This window comes from Morone saxatilis, unplaced genomic scaffold (assembly GCF_004916995.1).
Source record: "Morone saxatilis isolate NCDOM2014 unplaced genomic scaffold, NCSU_SB_2.0 Contig0, whole genome shotgun sequence".
NCBI classification, from domain to species: Eukaryota; Metazoa; Chordata; class Actinopteri; family Moronidae; genus Morone; species Morone saxatilis.
In genome coordinates this window covers 15103225-15118078 of record NW_023339650.1, presented here as the reverse complement: position 1 = coordinate 15118078, position 14854 = coordinate 15103225, and the positions used below count along the sequence as shown (strand labels likewise).

The 14854-nt window shown below is 41.9% G+C and overlaps 1 protein-coding gene across 1 annotated transcript in view; it reads left to right on the top strand.

The window, feature by feature from the left end:
- The window catches only part of asap1b (ArfGAP with SH3 domain, ankyrin repeat and PH domain 1b), a gene marked incomplete in the record, with an annotated part of 39625 nt that overhangs the window by 18613 nt on the left and 6158 nt on the right, over positions 1–14854 (top strand). Inside the window, 11 exon segments of the mRNA XM_035657008.1 lie at positions 1908–1995; positions 2249–2297; positions 5024–5190; positions 7445–7578; positions 7781–7872; positions 7970–8156; positions 10634–10719; positions 11558–11673; positions 11766–11833; positions 12326–12433; positions 13688–13910. Coding sequence (XP_035512901.1) covers positions 1908–1995; positions 2249–2297; positions 5024–5190; positions 7445–7578; positions 7781–7872; positions 7970–8156; positions 10634–10719; positions 11558–11673; positions 11766–11833; positions 12326–12433; positions 13688–13910 — 1318 coding nt within the window.

Here is a 14854-nt window from a genome sequence, read left to right as displayed (position 1 = left end):
ACACCCCCCTCCCCCCTTCCCCACCCTCGCCCCTCCAACCTCTCAGCACTGGCCTCGGTGACTCATCTCAGAGCGAGTGTGTTACTGTATATGCTGGCACGTCTGTAGCGTCGTCTCCTCTCTGGTGCAGCTGCAGTAGCGGCCGCACAGCGTGATGTTCTCGTCTCTCCCGTCTACTGAATTAAAGAAATCTGTTAAAGTCACTAACGTTGTCTGCCTTTTGAGTTTTGCAACATCCCTGCCGAGCCTCGGACAAAGAGAGCTAGCGGACTGAGCAGCTTGGCACAATCAGGAAGTTTAGCTAATTGTGGCAGAGCAGTGGCAGGTGGCTCACCAGGCACAGATATTAAGATGAAAAAACAGGAAACATTTCATTTGGATTCAGGAAGTTTTACCATTTTAACCCGTCTGTCACTATACTTTAAAATGATTATATTGTATCATCCAAAGTACTGTTAGATGAAGCTCCTAAAAGATGACAGAGGATTATTGTTTTGCTCTTCCTAGTGTCTACCAACCCTGAGGTTAACTCCTTCTTGTATAGAGAAGTTCAGCTGATTGATAACTATTAATGGTACTATAATAATCAGTCAAACTAAAAATGACTTGATCCATATTATTGTGGATCAAAAAGCAAACAGAAGACACGTTTTTTGTGATAGTTGCTTGATACTTGGACTATAGACAACTAACCCCAACAATAAATGATGTGAAATAACACTAAAGAGAAAAACTAAATAGAATAAGACAACTTTAAGAAGATTATATGTTTTACCATGTCCCTTTGGTTATGAATGAACCTCCCTACAATGTATACAGAGTTAACGTTTGCTTTGTAGACCCGAGGAAGATTCTTGGCAGATCAAATTGTTGCCTGTTGTTTGTTAGTCTAAAACAGTGGAGGATCTTTTCTTCATTATTTGTCTATAAATCAAACATATCTTTAAACTTTAATTATAATCTACAGTAAATTGTACGTATAAAGGCACAGTTTGTTTGTCTAACCTCATAGATTAGAAGGTACTTGAATGCACAGTTGAGGGGTTCAAGTTACAGATAGAAAATTGGGATTTTATGTGTTTTGTAATATAGGCAGGTTTTACATCTTTTAGTACATACATTTAACATTCCTGATGTAATTGAATCAGTTCAACAAGTTGTTTCCTTTGATGTTTGGCCCCAGATTTAGATAAAGCTAACAGCCTTTCTTGTATTCCTTCAGTAAATGACACAGTTTTAGTAACTTTCATAGTGCATGATCCTCTACAATTTTATCGTTCACATTTGCTGTCTTTATAGTTTTAGGGTGTGAGCATGATTTAAACCTTCAGACAGACGCTACCTCAAACATAACATCATTTCTATTTGCTACAAAAAGCTTGGGGGGAAGTGGTTGCCCTCAGATGTGATATAAAAGGTTTCCCTTTGTTACGTTGGGCCATGAAGAGTCTAGCTCTTTAACCTATCTGTCTACTCTGGTCGACTGAGTGGTAGTTATATGAGAGCTTATAATCATTTCTCCCTGTCTGGAGTCGGTTTACGGCCACTCCAACTTCTTTTTTCTTCAGTCCTTGTGGCAGCTGAACTCTAGTTGACATGGCGGGCTGCCAGCAGGCCAGCCGAGCTCCAAGGCTCATCACAGCCTGTTAGCATTTCATTAGCACGTGCCCCTGCCCCTCCCCTGCCTGGGCACTGGCAGAGGAGACAATGCTCAGTATACATGTGCCAACTGGGCCCATTGTGACCGCACACATCCCAGCCAGCACAGTCCAGTTTCTTAATGGGGACAAGAGGGTTCATCCTGTTTCTGTGTCACATCATTTTGTAGCTTTAATTGTGTGAATATACAAATTCTTGATTGCATTGATTGTATATTTCCTGTCTGATGTCTCCGTTTGTGCTCACAGTCCAACAGGCAGCCGGTCAAACTCAACCTGCTCACCTGCCAGGTGAAGCCGAGCACTGAGGACAGGAAGTGTTTTGATCTCATTTCTCGTAAGTTTTACACACGCATGCACACATTTGGTTATATGCATGTTGGTATGAGACAGTTTGGAGATTCCTGCCTCTTAAAAACATCAAGCAACATGTGGAAGAACTACGTGGTTATTTTTATACTGCTTGTCCAACAGGTATCAAACAGACGGGCGATGCATTTGAATAGTTTACTGTCTCAGTGGCTTTTACTATTATAACATGCAAGATAAAACATTTGCTTACTTAACGCCTTTGTCTCTGTATTCCACAGATAACCGGACATATCATTTCCAGGCTGAAGATGAGCAAGAGTTTGTCATGTGAGTACTTTTGTAAATACAAAAAAAATAAATACATCATGTTGTTCTGCTTGGTTTTTACTTTAACGCTAAAAATCCAGAGAACGAGTTAGATATTTGTGTGTGACCTAAAGGTTTTTATTAATGGCCGGTTAGTTAGCGGCTGCTCTTTCAATGCCGTTGTCACTCTTGCATACAATAAGTGCTTTTGCTTTGTGAGGCGCAGAAAGAGTTTTGTGTGAGTGGGTGGTACTGAGGATAGCAGTGAGATTTGTGGTCACCAGTAATTCAGGTCATTGTAACCTCACACTGTTGTTTCCCATGAAGTCACACACATGCATGTCCGTAGGCAGGCGCCCACACACACATTTAACAAACGTTTAATTAAATAATCCTTAAGTTTCCTGTCAACTTTTAATAGTTGTGCTAAATTTTCAGCCATGATTCTTCACTCTTGTGACCAGCAACATATAAAAAGGACAATACAAAATGATTTTATTTTCAAATAACGCCATCAGGGATGTAACTCATGAGTTTAACTATAGAGTCCTTTTTTATTTCTGAGGTAGGGTATAAACTGTGTAAAACAGCATATATTTCCTTATTTTCCTTCAGTAAAAGTGAAACTGAAGCTTTCACTCTTTGATAGCACAATTCATTTGTCAGCTCACCGATTTGAGTCTTCACTCATTGATATCACGATTTAACTGTCAGGTGATACATCTTTACATTCCTAAATGCCATTAATTAACAGAAACTGTGGGAGTCTGGAGGTCTGGGCCAGCCACGCATTGGGCTGTAGGCCTTAAAGCTTCCCATTGTAACTAAACTAAGACACAAAGAACTGAAAACTGGACTACCAGACCTCCGCCCTCAAAGAGTAGAACACAAAGGAGCAAACAGAAGCTAACCGATGCTTTGTCTGAGCGAGAGAGCTCCGGCTTCTCCAGCCTCCCTTAAATATGGGTGCAGGGCCGCCAGTCAGCCCCAATGAGGAGCACCTGATAGAGTAAGGAGAGACAGCAGGGAGGAAAAACACAATGCGGCATGTAGCAGTAAAGAAACAATAACTAATGCATAATAATGTTTGCGATGACTGTAGATGAAAAGGTGGTTGGCTAACCAAACGACTGGCTTAGTTAGCTAGCTTGTTGTCCCAATGCAGTTAGCAAAATAGCTAATCAGGTGGCTAATATCTGTGTTTACTTTTTTAACATTATTTATGTCAAATTTAAGTTTATTTGTAAATCTGTTTTGTCCACTATGATGTTTTGCCTGAAGACCAAAATGAAATGAATTGTGGAGATTTTCCCATTGTTGAAACAATATCAGATGCAGAGGACTTTCCCATGTTAAATATATGCAGGAGGTAAAATAAGAGGTGTTATCTGACTTTTTCTACATTAAATGTTAATTAAGGGCAATGATAATTAAAATATCAAACAAATATTGCCATTCCCTTCTTTCATAGCCGGATGAACTGAAATTAAACCCTCAGAAACACACGGAAACATACCAAAAACTGATTCTTCTTGAGCTTTGTGCAGACACAGAAACATTCTCGAAACACACTTTTATTTGTGGCCCTGGGCTTGCGTGTTCTCACTCCGATGCCTCGCTGTGGTTCAGTGCTGCTCGAACACTCTGTACCTCCATGTACATGGCGTCCTTTGGGATCAAGCTTGCTGCTCCTCACTGCCGCTTCTGTCACGCTCTTCAAACTGCAGCAGCGTCTTCATGGGATTTTCCATGAAATATTTAGTGTTCCATAGGGTTCCTGCTTTGTGCAATCACGCTCCCCCTCAATTAGGCAGGTAGCATATTATAATGGATAATATAAAGTAAACACACACACAAAAAAACGCTTTGGCTCAGCATCTGTGCACCTACGCATCTGTGGATTAAAATATCTTCTTTTTTTCACACATACAGATAAACATAAACAGATCTCACATCGGTTTATGTGCCTACTCCCTGTCTGGCCACTGCCTTTGCATACAGGGTTGAGTGACAATGACAGAGGAAGTGCTGACGTCAGCCTCATAAAGCCCAGCTTGTTAGTGTGTGTGTTAGAGAACTGCAGGAGGCCATGTTTGAAAGGCAGCTACAGTGTTTCCTGTGTGATTCTTAATGACCGCAGTGAAGCATCTGTTTTACCTTCTTCAAAGTGAACCTGCTAGCACAAAAAGAGGGAATAGATATAAGACGAGTTTAAGTAGTGCTATTGTTATCGGTAGTTATAGGAAGAATGTTTAGAGAATCTTTTGCGGTTTAAGTTTATTGCCTCACAAGATTTGTGTGTAAAGAAGAATGCATGTCTCTTGGGACCAGTAATACAGAGGATGGAAATCAACATCTTTCATAGCTGTAATCTAAATTTTTATGTGATTTATTTCTCATTTTTCTAGAGCAGTAATTATTACTCGATTGCCAGAAAGATAACTGGCAAATATTTATACAACTGATTCATTGTTTGAGTCATTTTACTGGAAAAAGGAGGAGGATTTTTCTCCGTTTTATATGTTTGTAAACTGAATATCTTTGTCTTGAGCTGTGAGCTTTAAGAAATACAAAATACAATATTTGTGATGGTCACCTGTCACAATTACCTGATTTAGGAAAATAATCATCATATTAGGACAGTTACAGCTATAGATTTTTTGTTACTTTATATCTAGTTGTGTTTTCATGTTGTTGTCAACTGACCTAATCCTGTTACACGAACACGATGTGTTCCCCTCATACAGTTGGATTTCGGTGCTGACCAACAGTAAGGAGGAGGCTTTGAACATGGCGTTTCGCGGTGAGCAGAGCAGCGGAGGTGAGGACGGTTTAGAGGACCTGACTAAAGCCATCATAGAAGACGTGCTGCGCATGCCAGGCAACGAAGTCTGCTGCGACTGCGGAGCTGCAGGTGTGTACTGCTGCTGTTTGTCTGTATATATATCCCCCTTCCTGTTTTGTGCTTAGTCAACCTTCACCTTGTTACATGAAAAGACGAACACCTTCACTTCAGCGTTTTCTGATTTAAACTGCGGACAAATGTTTTATTTAAAGCCACACTTCAATTTTGATTCCTTTGCAATGTCACAGCCCTGAACTCGGTGTCCTTCATTTATATGCTAACTGAACAAGCTGCACTGCAAATACCCGCTTTAAGAAACAAGTGTGTGTGTAAGTGTGTGTGCGGGAACGTTGTTAGCATTCAGGACACAACCCCATCCTGATCCTCCCCCGCATTAGGAAGCAAAGACTCAGCACTCAGGAGTGGCGTAGACATTTAGGCCCTCTGACACACAGATGTGGTATATATATGCATATACACACACACACACACACACACACACACACACTCTCCGCTGTCAACACAAGCGCACACCCAGCTCACCGAATGACGGGAGGACTTTATGCTCTGAGGGGGGGAGAAAAAAAAACATTTCTACGCTTTGAGAAACAACATCATTACATCACGTTGTTACATAAGTCACACACGCTCCGTCGACCCCTGCAATCTGCAGAGAGGGGAGGTCATTTGTCATGTCTTTACTCTTGTTGCTGCGTCCGCTCGTGTACACCGTTTCAGTAGTAACTCATGTTCCAGATGTGGGTTTAAGCTCTGTTTCCTCTTCGATTCCTGTTGCTTTTCTTTTTAAATCACAATTAATTTTAGGCTTTGCTCTGACAGGATTTCCTTCCCCGAAACGCATAAAATTAACTTCATGGTTAAAAGGTCATTGTAATGACTTTTGAAGGTCACCACTTTGTTCCCTCTGGTCTGAGTAGTAAGATGACTCCATCTCATTTGATATTCTCCCTGGATCTCCCTCTATCATACACAGCTTTGCAGCTTTAGCATTAAGCAGCTATAGAGGTCACCGTGCATCAACTCATCATGCTTAACATGCACTCTGTGACCTATCGCCAGCTCGCATCTGTTCTATGTTGTGAAAATATGTGCACGTGCCTGCCTCCTGCCTGTTTTTTCTGTGTATGACTCATTGGTTTTTGGGCTCCCCTCCGACGTTTCCACCGGCGTCGGCCTGGTGTTCACCAGTCACTGACTGGCAGCAACAGTGTTCAACAACGCCCGCCTAAATCTCCCAGATTGCATCAGATACCGGTCAATCCCTGCGGTTTAGAGGGCGCCGCGTGAAGTCGTCACATGGCTCTGCTACATCTCAGAGTACTTGTGCCGATACGCAATGGGCTCTATCTCCCTCCTGCAGGATGATGTGACTGTGACGACAGTCCTCTAGTGGTCCGTCTATTGATGATTTATAAATAAAATTAATAAATAATAAATAAAGCTTTGGTTTAAGCATCCACTTAATTTAAGAGCAAGGTTTATATGTAAAAATACATATCTCATCAGCTGAAATCATGTTTTTATCAGGTAAAATCGTCATGACAAAATCCAATTTTTGACCTGACGAAGATCCGACTGATAGAAATGTTGTCTATATAGTAAATCTGTGGTTTTGATTCAGTGTGAGGAAGTTACTCTTATTCATCAACATGAAGCTGCAGCAGAAATAAAATGCCACAAGCCTTTATAGAGGCCATAGATCTGTCCCACTCGCTTTAATGAAAGTCTGCTGTGGGATGTGTATACTACTGTATATCACAGAAAACTTATGCTTATAATTGCATTTCTGGGCCTGTTTTGTTTCGTGGTTAGTTTGTTTTTTTGGATCAACACAGAAAACTGACCAAATTTAGAATGTGTTGCGTCTCGTTAAGGCAGTCAGAAGCACAGTTTCGTAGCAGAAAACGCATAGAAATCTATCTTTAAACGTCGATGTCAGTGGTTTTTAGAGTTAGTCCTCTCAGAAGAGTAATAGCTTCTGTCAAGGCTCACCATTTTTCTCCCAAGTTCTACAATCATACGAGAATAAATCAAATGTAGGGACGCTGAGAAACCAATTTCTCTGCTGACAGCAGCCTTAAAGGACTAGAATACAATGCAGCCACACAACATGTATTTTCAGTAGAGGGCAGGACTTATGCTTTTTAGTGCTGGAAAATATTTTCCTTTTCTATTCTGAAATAGAATATAAGGGTAGTTGATACTTGACGGTAGTGACAGGGACAACATGTGTCTTTTTGTCCCAGTATTGGCTTAAATCTGAGGCATTGTATATCCATATTTTCTCATATTATCTTTATAGATCCTAAGTGGCTGTCTACCAACCTGGGGATCCTGACCTGCATCGAGTGCTCCGGCATCCACAGAGAGATGGGGGTCCACATCTCCCGCATCCAGTCTATGGAGCTTGACAAGCTAGGAACCTCAGAACTCTTGGTGAGTCAGAGAAAACGGTCTACCGAGTGAATAAATAGTGTTTTTTGAGACAGCAGTGCACGCCTTTTACTATTTTCGTCTCTGCTTATTAGATATAATATTAGAAATAATGAAAGAGTAGTGGAAACACAGGAGAGAGCAGAATTTGATCCCTGAAGCAGCAGAGATACATGATGCTGACTTTTTCTTCTTTCTCCCCCAGCTGGCCAAGAATGTAGGGAACAGTAGTTTTAATGAGATCATGGAGGGAAACCTTTCTTCCCCTTCACCAAAGCCCACTCCATCCAGTGACATGTGAGTACTCTGAGCAAAAAAAAAAAAAAAGTTGCCTGAAAACCCAGATTTGTTTCGTGTCCAAAACAGCTGACTGAATTCCTCCTCTTCGGCACAGGACGGTGAGGAAGGAGTTCATCACCGCTAAATATGTGGACCACAAGTATGCGAGGAAGACGTGCACTTCTGCGGCAGCTAAAATGATCGAGCTGTTTGAGGCGGTTCAGTCCAGGGATCTGCTGTCCCTCATCCAGGTTTATGCAGAGGGGGTGGAACTAATGGAGCCGCTCCCAGAGGTGGGGCCGGTGAGTCCTCTAAGTCAATGGATACATGCACAATGGTCAGGTTCACCCATATCAATAAGCATGTTCACTCACTTGCCTCTAGTAGTATCGAGTCATGAAGATAATTTTAGTTTTATTTGTTTATTTATCGTCTCTGAGATTTCTGCCTTCACCCCAACTCAAAAACAAACTTGTTTGCAAACATTTGCTTATTTACACATCAAGCTTTTACAGAGCAACATTAGCATTTATTGGGAGCTGTCAGTGGTGTAGTGGTGCCTGGAGAAGTGGGTATACTTATTTATTTTATTTAAAGCAGCTTGTCCAGCACAGCATAAACGCCCTGTGTTATAAACGGTGACATGTGAGACAGGCATATTTAGCTCACCCAAAAATGGCTGCTTGACTTCAGGGAGTAAGGATCGTTGTGACATTAACAGAAGAAGAGGTGCAGATTTTGCAATCAGTACTGACCCACAGACGCTTGGTGATACAATCACATAATTATACATTTTGAGTGAAGTATTTCTTAACTCCATCCACTCATCAAAGTTGGACGACTACGTCATTCCTTTAGCATGCTGGGAAACAAATTCAGCTCACAGAAAACTACTAAATGATGTCCATCAGAGGGGATTTAAAAGTGGGTACACCCAATGCTGACTGAAAAATAACTGGGTATAGTTGAGTATAGTCTGCACTACATACTGGGAGTCATGTTTCTGTCCATCTGGTGAATGTAATTCTATTATTCACTCTCTTAAGCTCTCCACCAACTCCTGAAGAAAATATCTGGCTCTTTAGCTGCTAAATGCTCCATTATGTTCACTACTATGGTCTCTACCTGTGTCTGCCTGCTGTTTGGTACTGAATAGGCAGTGTACAGTAGGTTTTTAGAGCTTTTTCCTTGAAAATAGTTGCCTGTTGTAGCTGGAAATGATGAGAGCGGTTATAGTAAACCAAAACAGTAAAGTGGTGGTTGTACCGATAAACAATGAGCTGAAACTCATTTTAAAAGCTGAGAAGAGCTGCAGATTCAGGTGATAATTCACTTCAAGCGATCCCTTTCACATTATCATATTGTTTTCCATTATCATTTGAGACATAGGTATTCTAAGACAGTTCACTGGAACTACTTTCTGGAAGAAGTAGACCAAGTGAAAACGGTTGACACTGAGGTTTGTGGATCAACTTTCACTGCTGCAGCTTCTTAAATATGAATATTCTCTGTTTATTTGTGATAGGAAACAGAATATAATAGAAGTGGCACCATGTTTCAGAGAAGGAAAGCCTAAAATCTACATAAAGCCAAACATTGAGATGCACATCATGTAAAACTGACATTCTAGATCAGTATGTTACCTGTAATCCTCGTCCCATAATCTCCTCATACCTGGCTGCTGTATATTTCTAACACACACCATGATCTCATATTTTAGACTTATAGACCGTAGAAATATCCCTCTCTCGGAGCTCTGCACAGTTTACTGCAGTGGTTCATCCTCATGTGAGGTTTACTCCCAGCAGGAGAGCCGATGCTGACACATTTCTACCAGTTGGTGAATTATTTGGCGGTTCGAAATGGGTGTAACAGTTGGAAAATTTTGAGTCATGCGGATAACTTCACCAGCAGGTGGTGATATCCAGCAGCCTCCACCACATCGTTGGGCATCATCTCATTCTGAGTTCATATTTACTCAGATGACGACATCTGTGGCAGCGTCGTTCTCTGTCTCTGCTTTTTATTCTGTGGTTCAGCCTGTTTTCTCTTTGTTTCCGCAGCCCTTTTGCGCCGCTGCTTTAAGGCATGAAAGAAAGTTAAATAACAAGCGGTTGATGGTGAGGATACTGTGCCGTAAACAACATCCGTGATCAGACCTAATCTGACATAAATGGGTCAACGCAGGCATGGTGGTTCTGTAATGAAAAATTAAGTGTACAATGCAGGCAGCAGAATAAAAGAGGATATCAGTTGGTGACAGAGGGAGCCGCTGCTGCTGCTGCTGCTGCTGCTGCTGCTGTCTGTGCTATGAAGTCTGACTCACCGATATCTGATCTGCTGGTGTCAGTACATCTGAATGGCTGCAGACAGCACAGTGACATCCCCCCCCACCCCTCCCCCCCAAACCCAGGCAACACGACAGGGATGCGTGACTAAATACAGCCCTTACTCTACCCTATAGATGCCAAGATGCCACCAAAATATACAGCACATACATTCCTCACTACCATATATTTCATCTTTTATCTCCACTGCGTCTAACAAAATGACGTCTAGTTTTAGTTTTATGGAGACAAATTAAATTTCTGCAAGACTTCTGCAAGAAATGTACAAATCTCTGCTTCATGCCTGCTGAAATATTATTTTTAGGAGCCATTTTGTTTACTGCGGCTTGTTTAAATGCTGAAAGAGACACGGAGAGGGAGAGAATACAGAATGGATGCTGCCCAAGATTGTCTCACTGTGTGTCGTTGCTGTGTTTGATGGCCCCCTGCAGGAAGCCGGAGAGACCGCACTGCACTACTCTGTACGGACTGCTGACCAGACCTCACTGCACTTAGTGGACTTCCTTGTGCAGAACAGGTAAATTTTTTTAAAGAGTTTTTTTCACCAAAAAAAAAGCTAGAATAAGATTACATAAGAATGTGGATTTGCTTTGGCTTTTCACGCGAGTTAAACTGTTTTATTTTCTTCAAACGCACCAGTGGTTTAGAGGAAAATTATGCAGCAAACAAGAGTTTTGTGGAAACACTCGGTATTAGATCTGATCTGATCTGTGTGTGTCTGCTTTCAGTCTTTCTTGTTCTGTGCTTTCAGTCTGTAGCAGAGCAGTGGAAGTGCAGGGGAAAGCTTAGCGCTGCACAGCTCAGCTCACATTCCCACAAGGCAAACAGAAATGGGTCAAGCACTTTTCTTCTCTGCCTTAATTTATTCCTCTCTTTTCAATTGTTTACCCACCACTGCTCCAACTGCACACAGCCTCCACAGAAACAAGTGGGACCGTCTCATTAATTAATAGCTGTGCCCATACTGTGTCATGCTTAGCCCTCATTATTTAAAATATTTCTCTTGCCCTTTCTGGGAGCTTCTAGAGATCTAAAAAAACAGAATTATTTATCTGCTGTAACATCATAGCGTGAAGTTGGTTTTGCACAGCTAATAGTCGATCTCATTACCCACATCCACATTTTGCTGTTCTTGTGACTGATTTAATTGTTCACTTCAGACTTTTCAAGGGAAAACACATTTCTGGATTTAAAAAAAAAAAAAAACCTTTTCCAGCTTTTTTCCTCTGATGCTAAATCACAAAACCCTGGGTAATAACACATTAACTAGAAGCTACAGGACTGTGGAAAACACCCTCAGGCTCGTGACCTATGTCCTGACTACGTGTGTGTTCGCGTGTGTGTGTTTTCCCCAGCGGTAACCTGGATAAGCAGACGGAGTGGGGGAACACTGCCCTGCATTACTGCTGCATGTACGAGAAGCCCGAGTGCCTCAAGTTACTCCTGAGGGGCAAGCCGGCTACTGATATCCGTGAGTCACATGTCGAGGTTCATCGCCTCGTTAAAGTCATCTGTACGCACGTATCAGACTCTAACTGTTGATTATCCGTCCGCTCCCTTCAGCCAATCAGAACGGAGAGACGGCGCTGGATGTTGCCAGGCGACTGAGGAACATTCAGTGTGAGGAGGCAGTAAGTACGGGAGAGCTCAGCTGGTGATCTTGGACATCAGAGTGGATTTTAATGGGCTAAAAAAAAATCACTAAATCATCCAAAAATACATACAGCTTCTCGGACAAATGAACAAAAGGTTGCGGAGTATACAAAGTGGTTGATTAAACGTGGTGACCAGTTATGAGGCAGATTATTCAGAACACTAGATGGCAGTCAAAGGTCTGTCTCCAGCTTCAGGCAACAGTGACAGCAGAGTGGAAGTAATTGTTGATGTATGTTCATTATTAACGCTAGTGTGAACCTGCAGACAAAAAAAAGCCATTTTAAATGCAGTGTAAAATCTTTAATAAATAAATAAATTAGCACATTTAATTGTCCCCTTCCTCCCCCCCATTTATTGTTGATTGTGTCTTGTTTAAACAGTTGTGTTTCTGAATATATTTGCAGCCAATTTTGTAGCTATTTTTCATGTGAATAAGTGATTAATGTGTGTGTGTGTGTGTGTGTCAGCTTGTGCAGGCCGCAGAGGGGAAGTTCAACCCTCACATCCATGTGGAGTACGAGTGGAGCCTCAGACTGGAGGAGATGGACGAGAGCGATGACGACCTCGATGATAAGGTTCGAACAGAGCATCGCGTTCACTTGTTTGAGCTTGAATTCGGTCAGGTCGTCAACAGCAACCCCCGTACGGTGCTGTCGAAACTATTAATGTTTATATGAGTCAGTCTGATGGCCGAGCAGCTTTCCCCTAGAGCTCAGTGTTTGGATTCTGCAACACTTTAACAACAGCTGCACCTACATCTTTTTGTGTTATTATAAATAAAAACAACAAACATTATTATTACAATCATCCTGATGGCCGTTATTATGTTGCTGTTGTTGACTGTCTGGCCTGAATTTGGCAACTGCTTGTGACTCAGTTAGTAGAGCCTTTTTGGTTTGCTTGCTTGTTTGTTTTGCTTTCATGGAAACAATAAAGAATCATATGGCAACCGGGCAAAGGAAGATGACATGTTAAGATGCTTTAAAGCATCAACAAGTCTGTAATTTACACCGAATTAAAGAGCAAAATGCTGCTTTTAATATTGACAACTTTCCACTGGCCCGACCATCATACGTGTGTAGACATGCCAATTTATTCTACTTACAGTAGTGTCAATACACCGTAGTGCAAAGCAACCTTGAAAATGGTGCATTAAGTAGTAAATGAGGCAAGACGAAGGAAAATGGGTTCACTCAAAAATAAACACTTTGTAAGTCAAAAGTTGTCTGACGTGAAGGTTAAAAATATGTTTTTGGGCATTGTTTTACATACATTTTAATGACCATATTTGAATGTGAAGCAGGTCTCAGTTAGATGCTTAAAAAGTCATTGAAATACAGTTGAAACAATGGTTTTATTTAAACTAGAAATCTTCTGGACTGCAATTCACCAAATCTGTGCTTGCTGAGTTTTTAACGTCACACACAGTGCACAAGCATCCAAGGGAGGATTTAGTTTTAACACTTTTAAGGTTGAGCAGATAGATTTTCAACAATTTAAAGGAATAGTTCAACATTTTTAGATGCTTTCTGGCTGAGACTTGGATGAGAAGATTGATACCACTCATATGAAGCTACAGCCAGTTAGCTTAGTGGGAAAATGGGGAAAACAGCTAGCATGGCTCTGTCCAAAGGTAATCGGCCTACCAGCACCTCTAAAGCTCAATAATTATCACATTACATCTCTTTTGTTTAATCTGTTTAAAGTGAAAATGTTTAACTATTCCTCTAAAGTATCTATGTGTTAGGTTATTATGCCAGACTTATTCCTAGCCTGATGTCTTCTGTCCCTCCGCAGCCCAGTCCCATCAAGAAGGACCGCTCCCCGAGGCCTCAAAGAAGGACCGCTCCCCGAGGCCTCAAAGCTTCTGCCACTCCTCCAGCCTCTCCCCCCACGACAAGCTCTCCCTCCCGGGCTTCATCAGCCAGAGGGACAAACAGCAGCGCCTGTCCTACAGCGCCTTCACCAACCAGATGTACAGCGCCTCTACCGACCTCACCTCCTCTCCCGTGGCCGACGGGCCGCCGCTGCCGCCTAGGAACCAGGGCAAAGGTCAGACCTGCCTGCTCCAAGTGCCTTTGAGCCTGCACCTGTTTTCAGACAACATCCACAGTCTGTAGCTAATAACAGTGACAGTGCCTGTAATCAGCCTGTAATGCAAATGGTCTGAAGGTTGTCTGTATGCTTTACTGTGTCTGATTACTGCAGAAGGAAGATAGTCTTTTGAATGTGTACTTTATGTCTGTTAATATTTGATTATATCCAGGACAGGATTAGGAGCAGAGGAATGCTTCGTAATCACTTTGGTGGAAAGTTTCTTCTTTTCGCTGTCCCGTCAGTCCACACACACACACACATTTATACACCCTGCAGTGGAATGCAATTTGTCAACAGATCAGAGGGCGGGATGCAGGTGTCATTAAGATTGCTTACACAGTAAACCTTCAGGAAAACATGGCTGCAGGAGAGGGAAGGGCAGCGATGGGTTAGTTAGGCGTGTGAAAGGGAAGCTAGATACACACTTCATCATTAGCCTCGACACAATATACACACGTTATACTGTGGGTGTGCTGTCTCTGCAGTATTAGAATTAAAAATAACACTCCTCCCTTTGTGTAGGGGTTTAAAACACATTGCAAAAAGCTTACACTGCAAAACATCCATCTCAACAAGTCATTTTAATCCATTATTGAGCATTTAAATCTTATTTTTCTCAAAACAAGAGGTGTGAAATTTCGCCTGTTTCCAGTGCAAATCAACAATTTTTAATTGACCCCCTTTTCTAAGGCCTCAGTTGGCGTCGCTACGCCTGTCGAGCTCGCACATGTGGCTTTCATTTCTGGCTGACAACCGTTGATTATGTTGGCTGAAATGACGACAGTCGCTAGCAGATTTTGTCAGCTGTTCAGGTTAGGGCTAGCTAATTAACACTAACTCTGTCCTCAACAGTTCAGTGTCTTAAGCTGACGCGCTTTAAAATGAGAACCCTGTAAAAT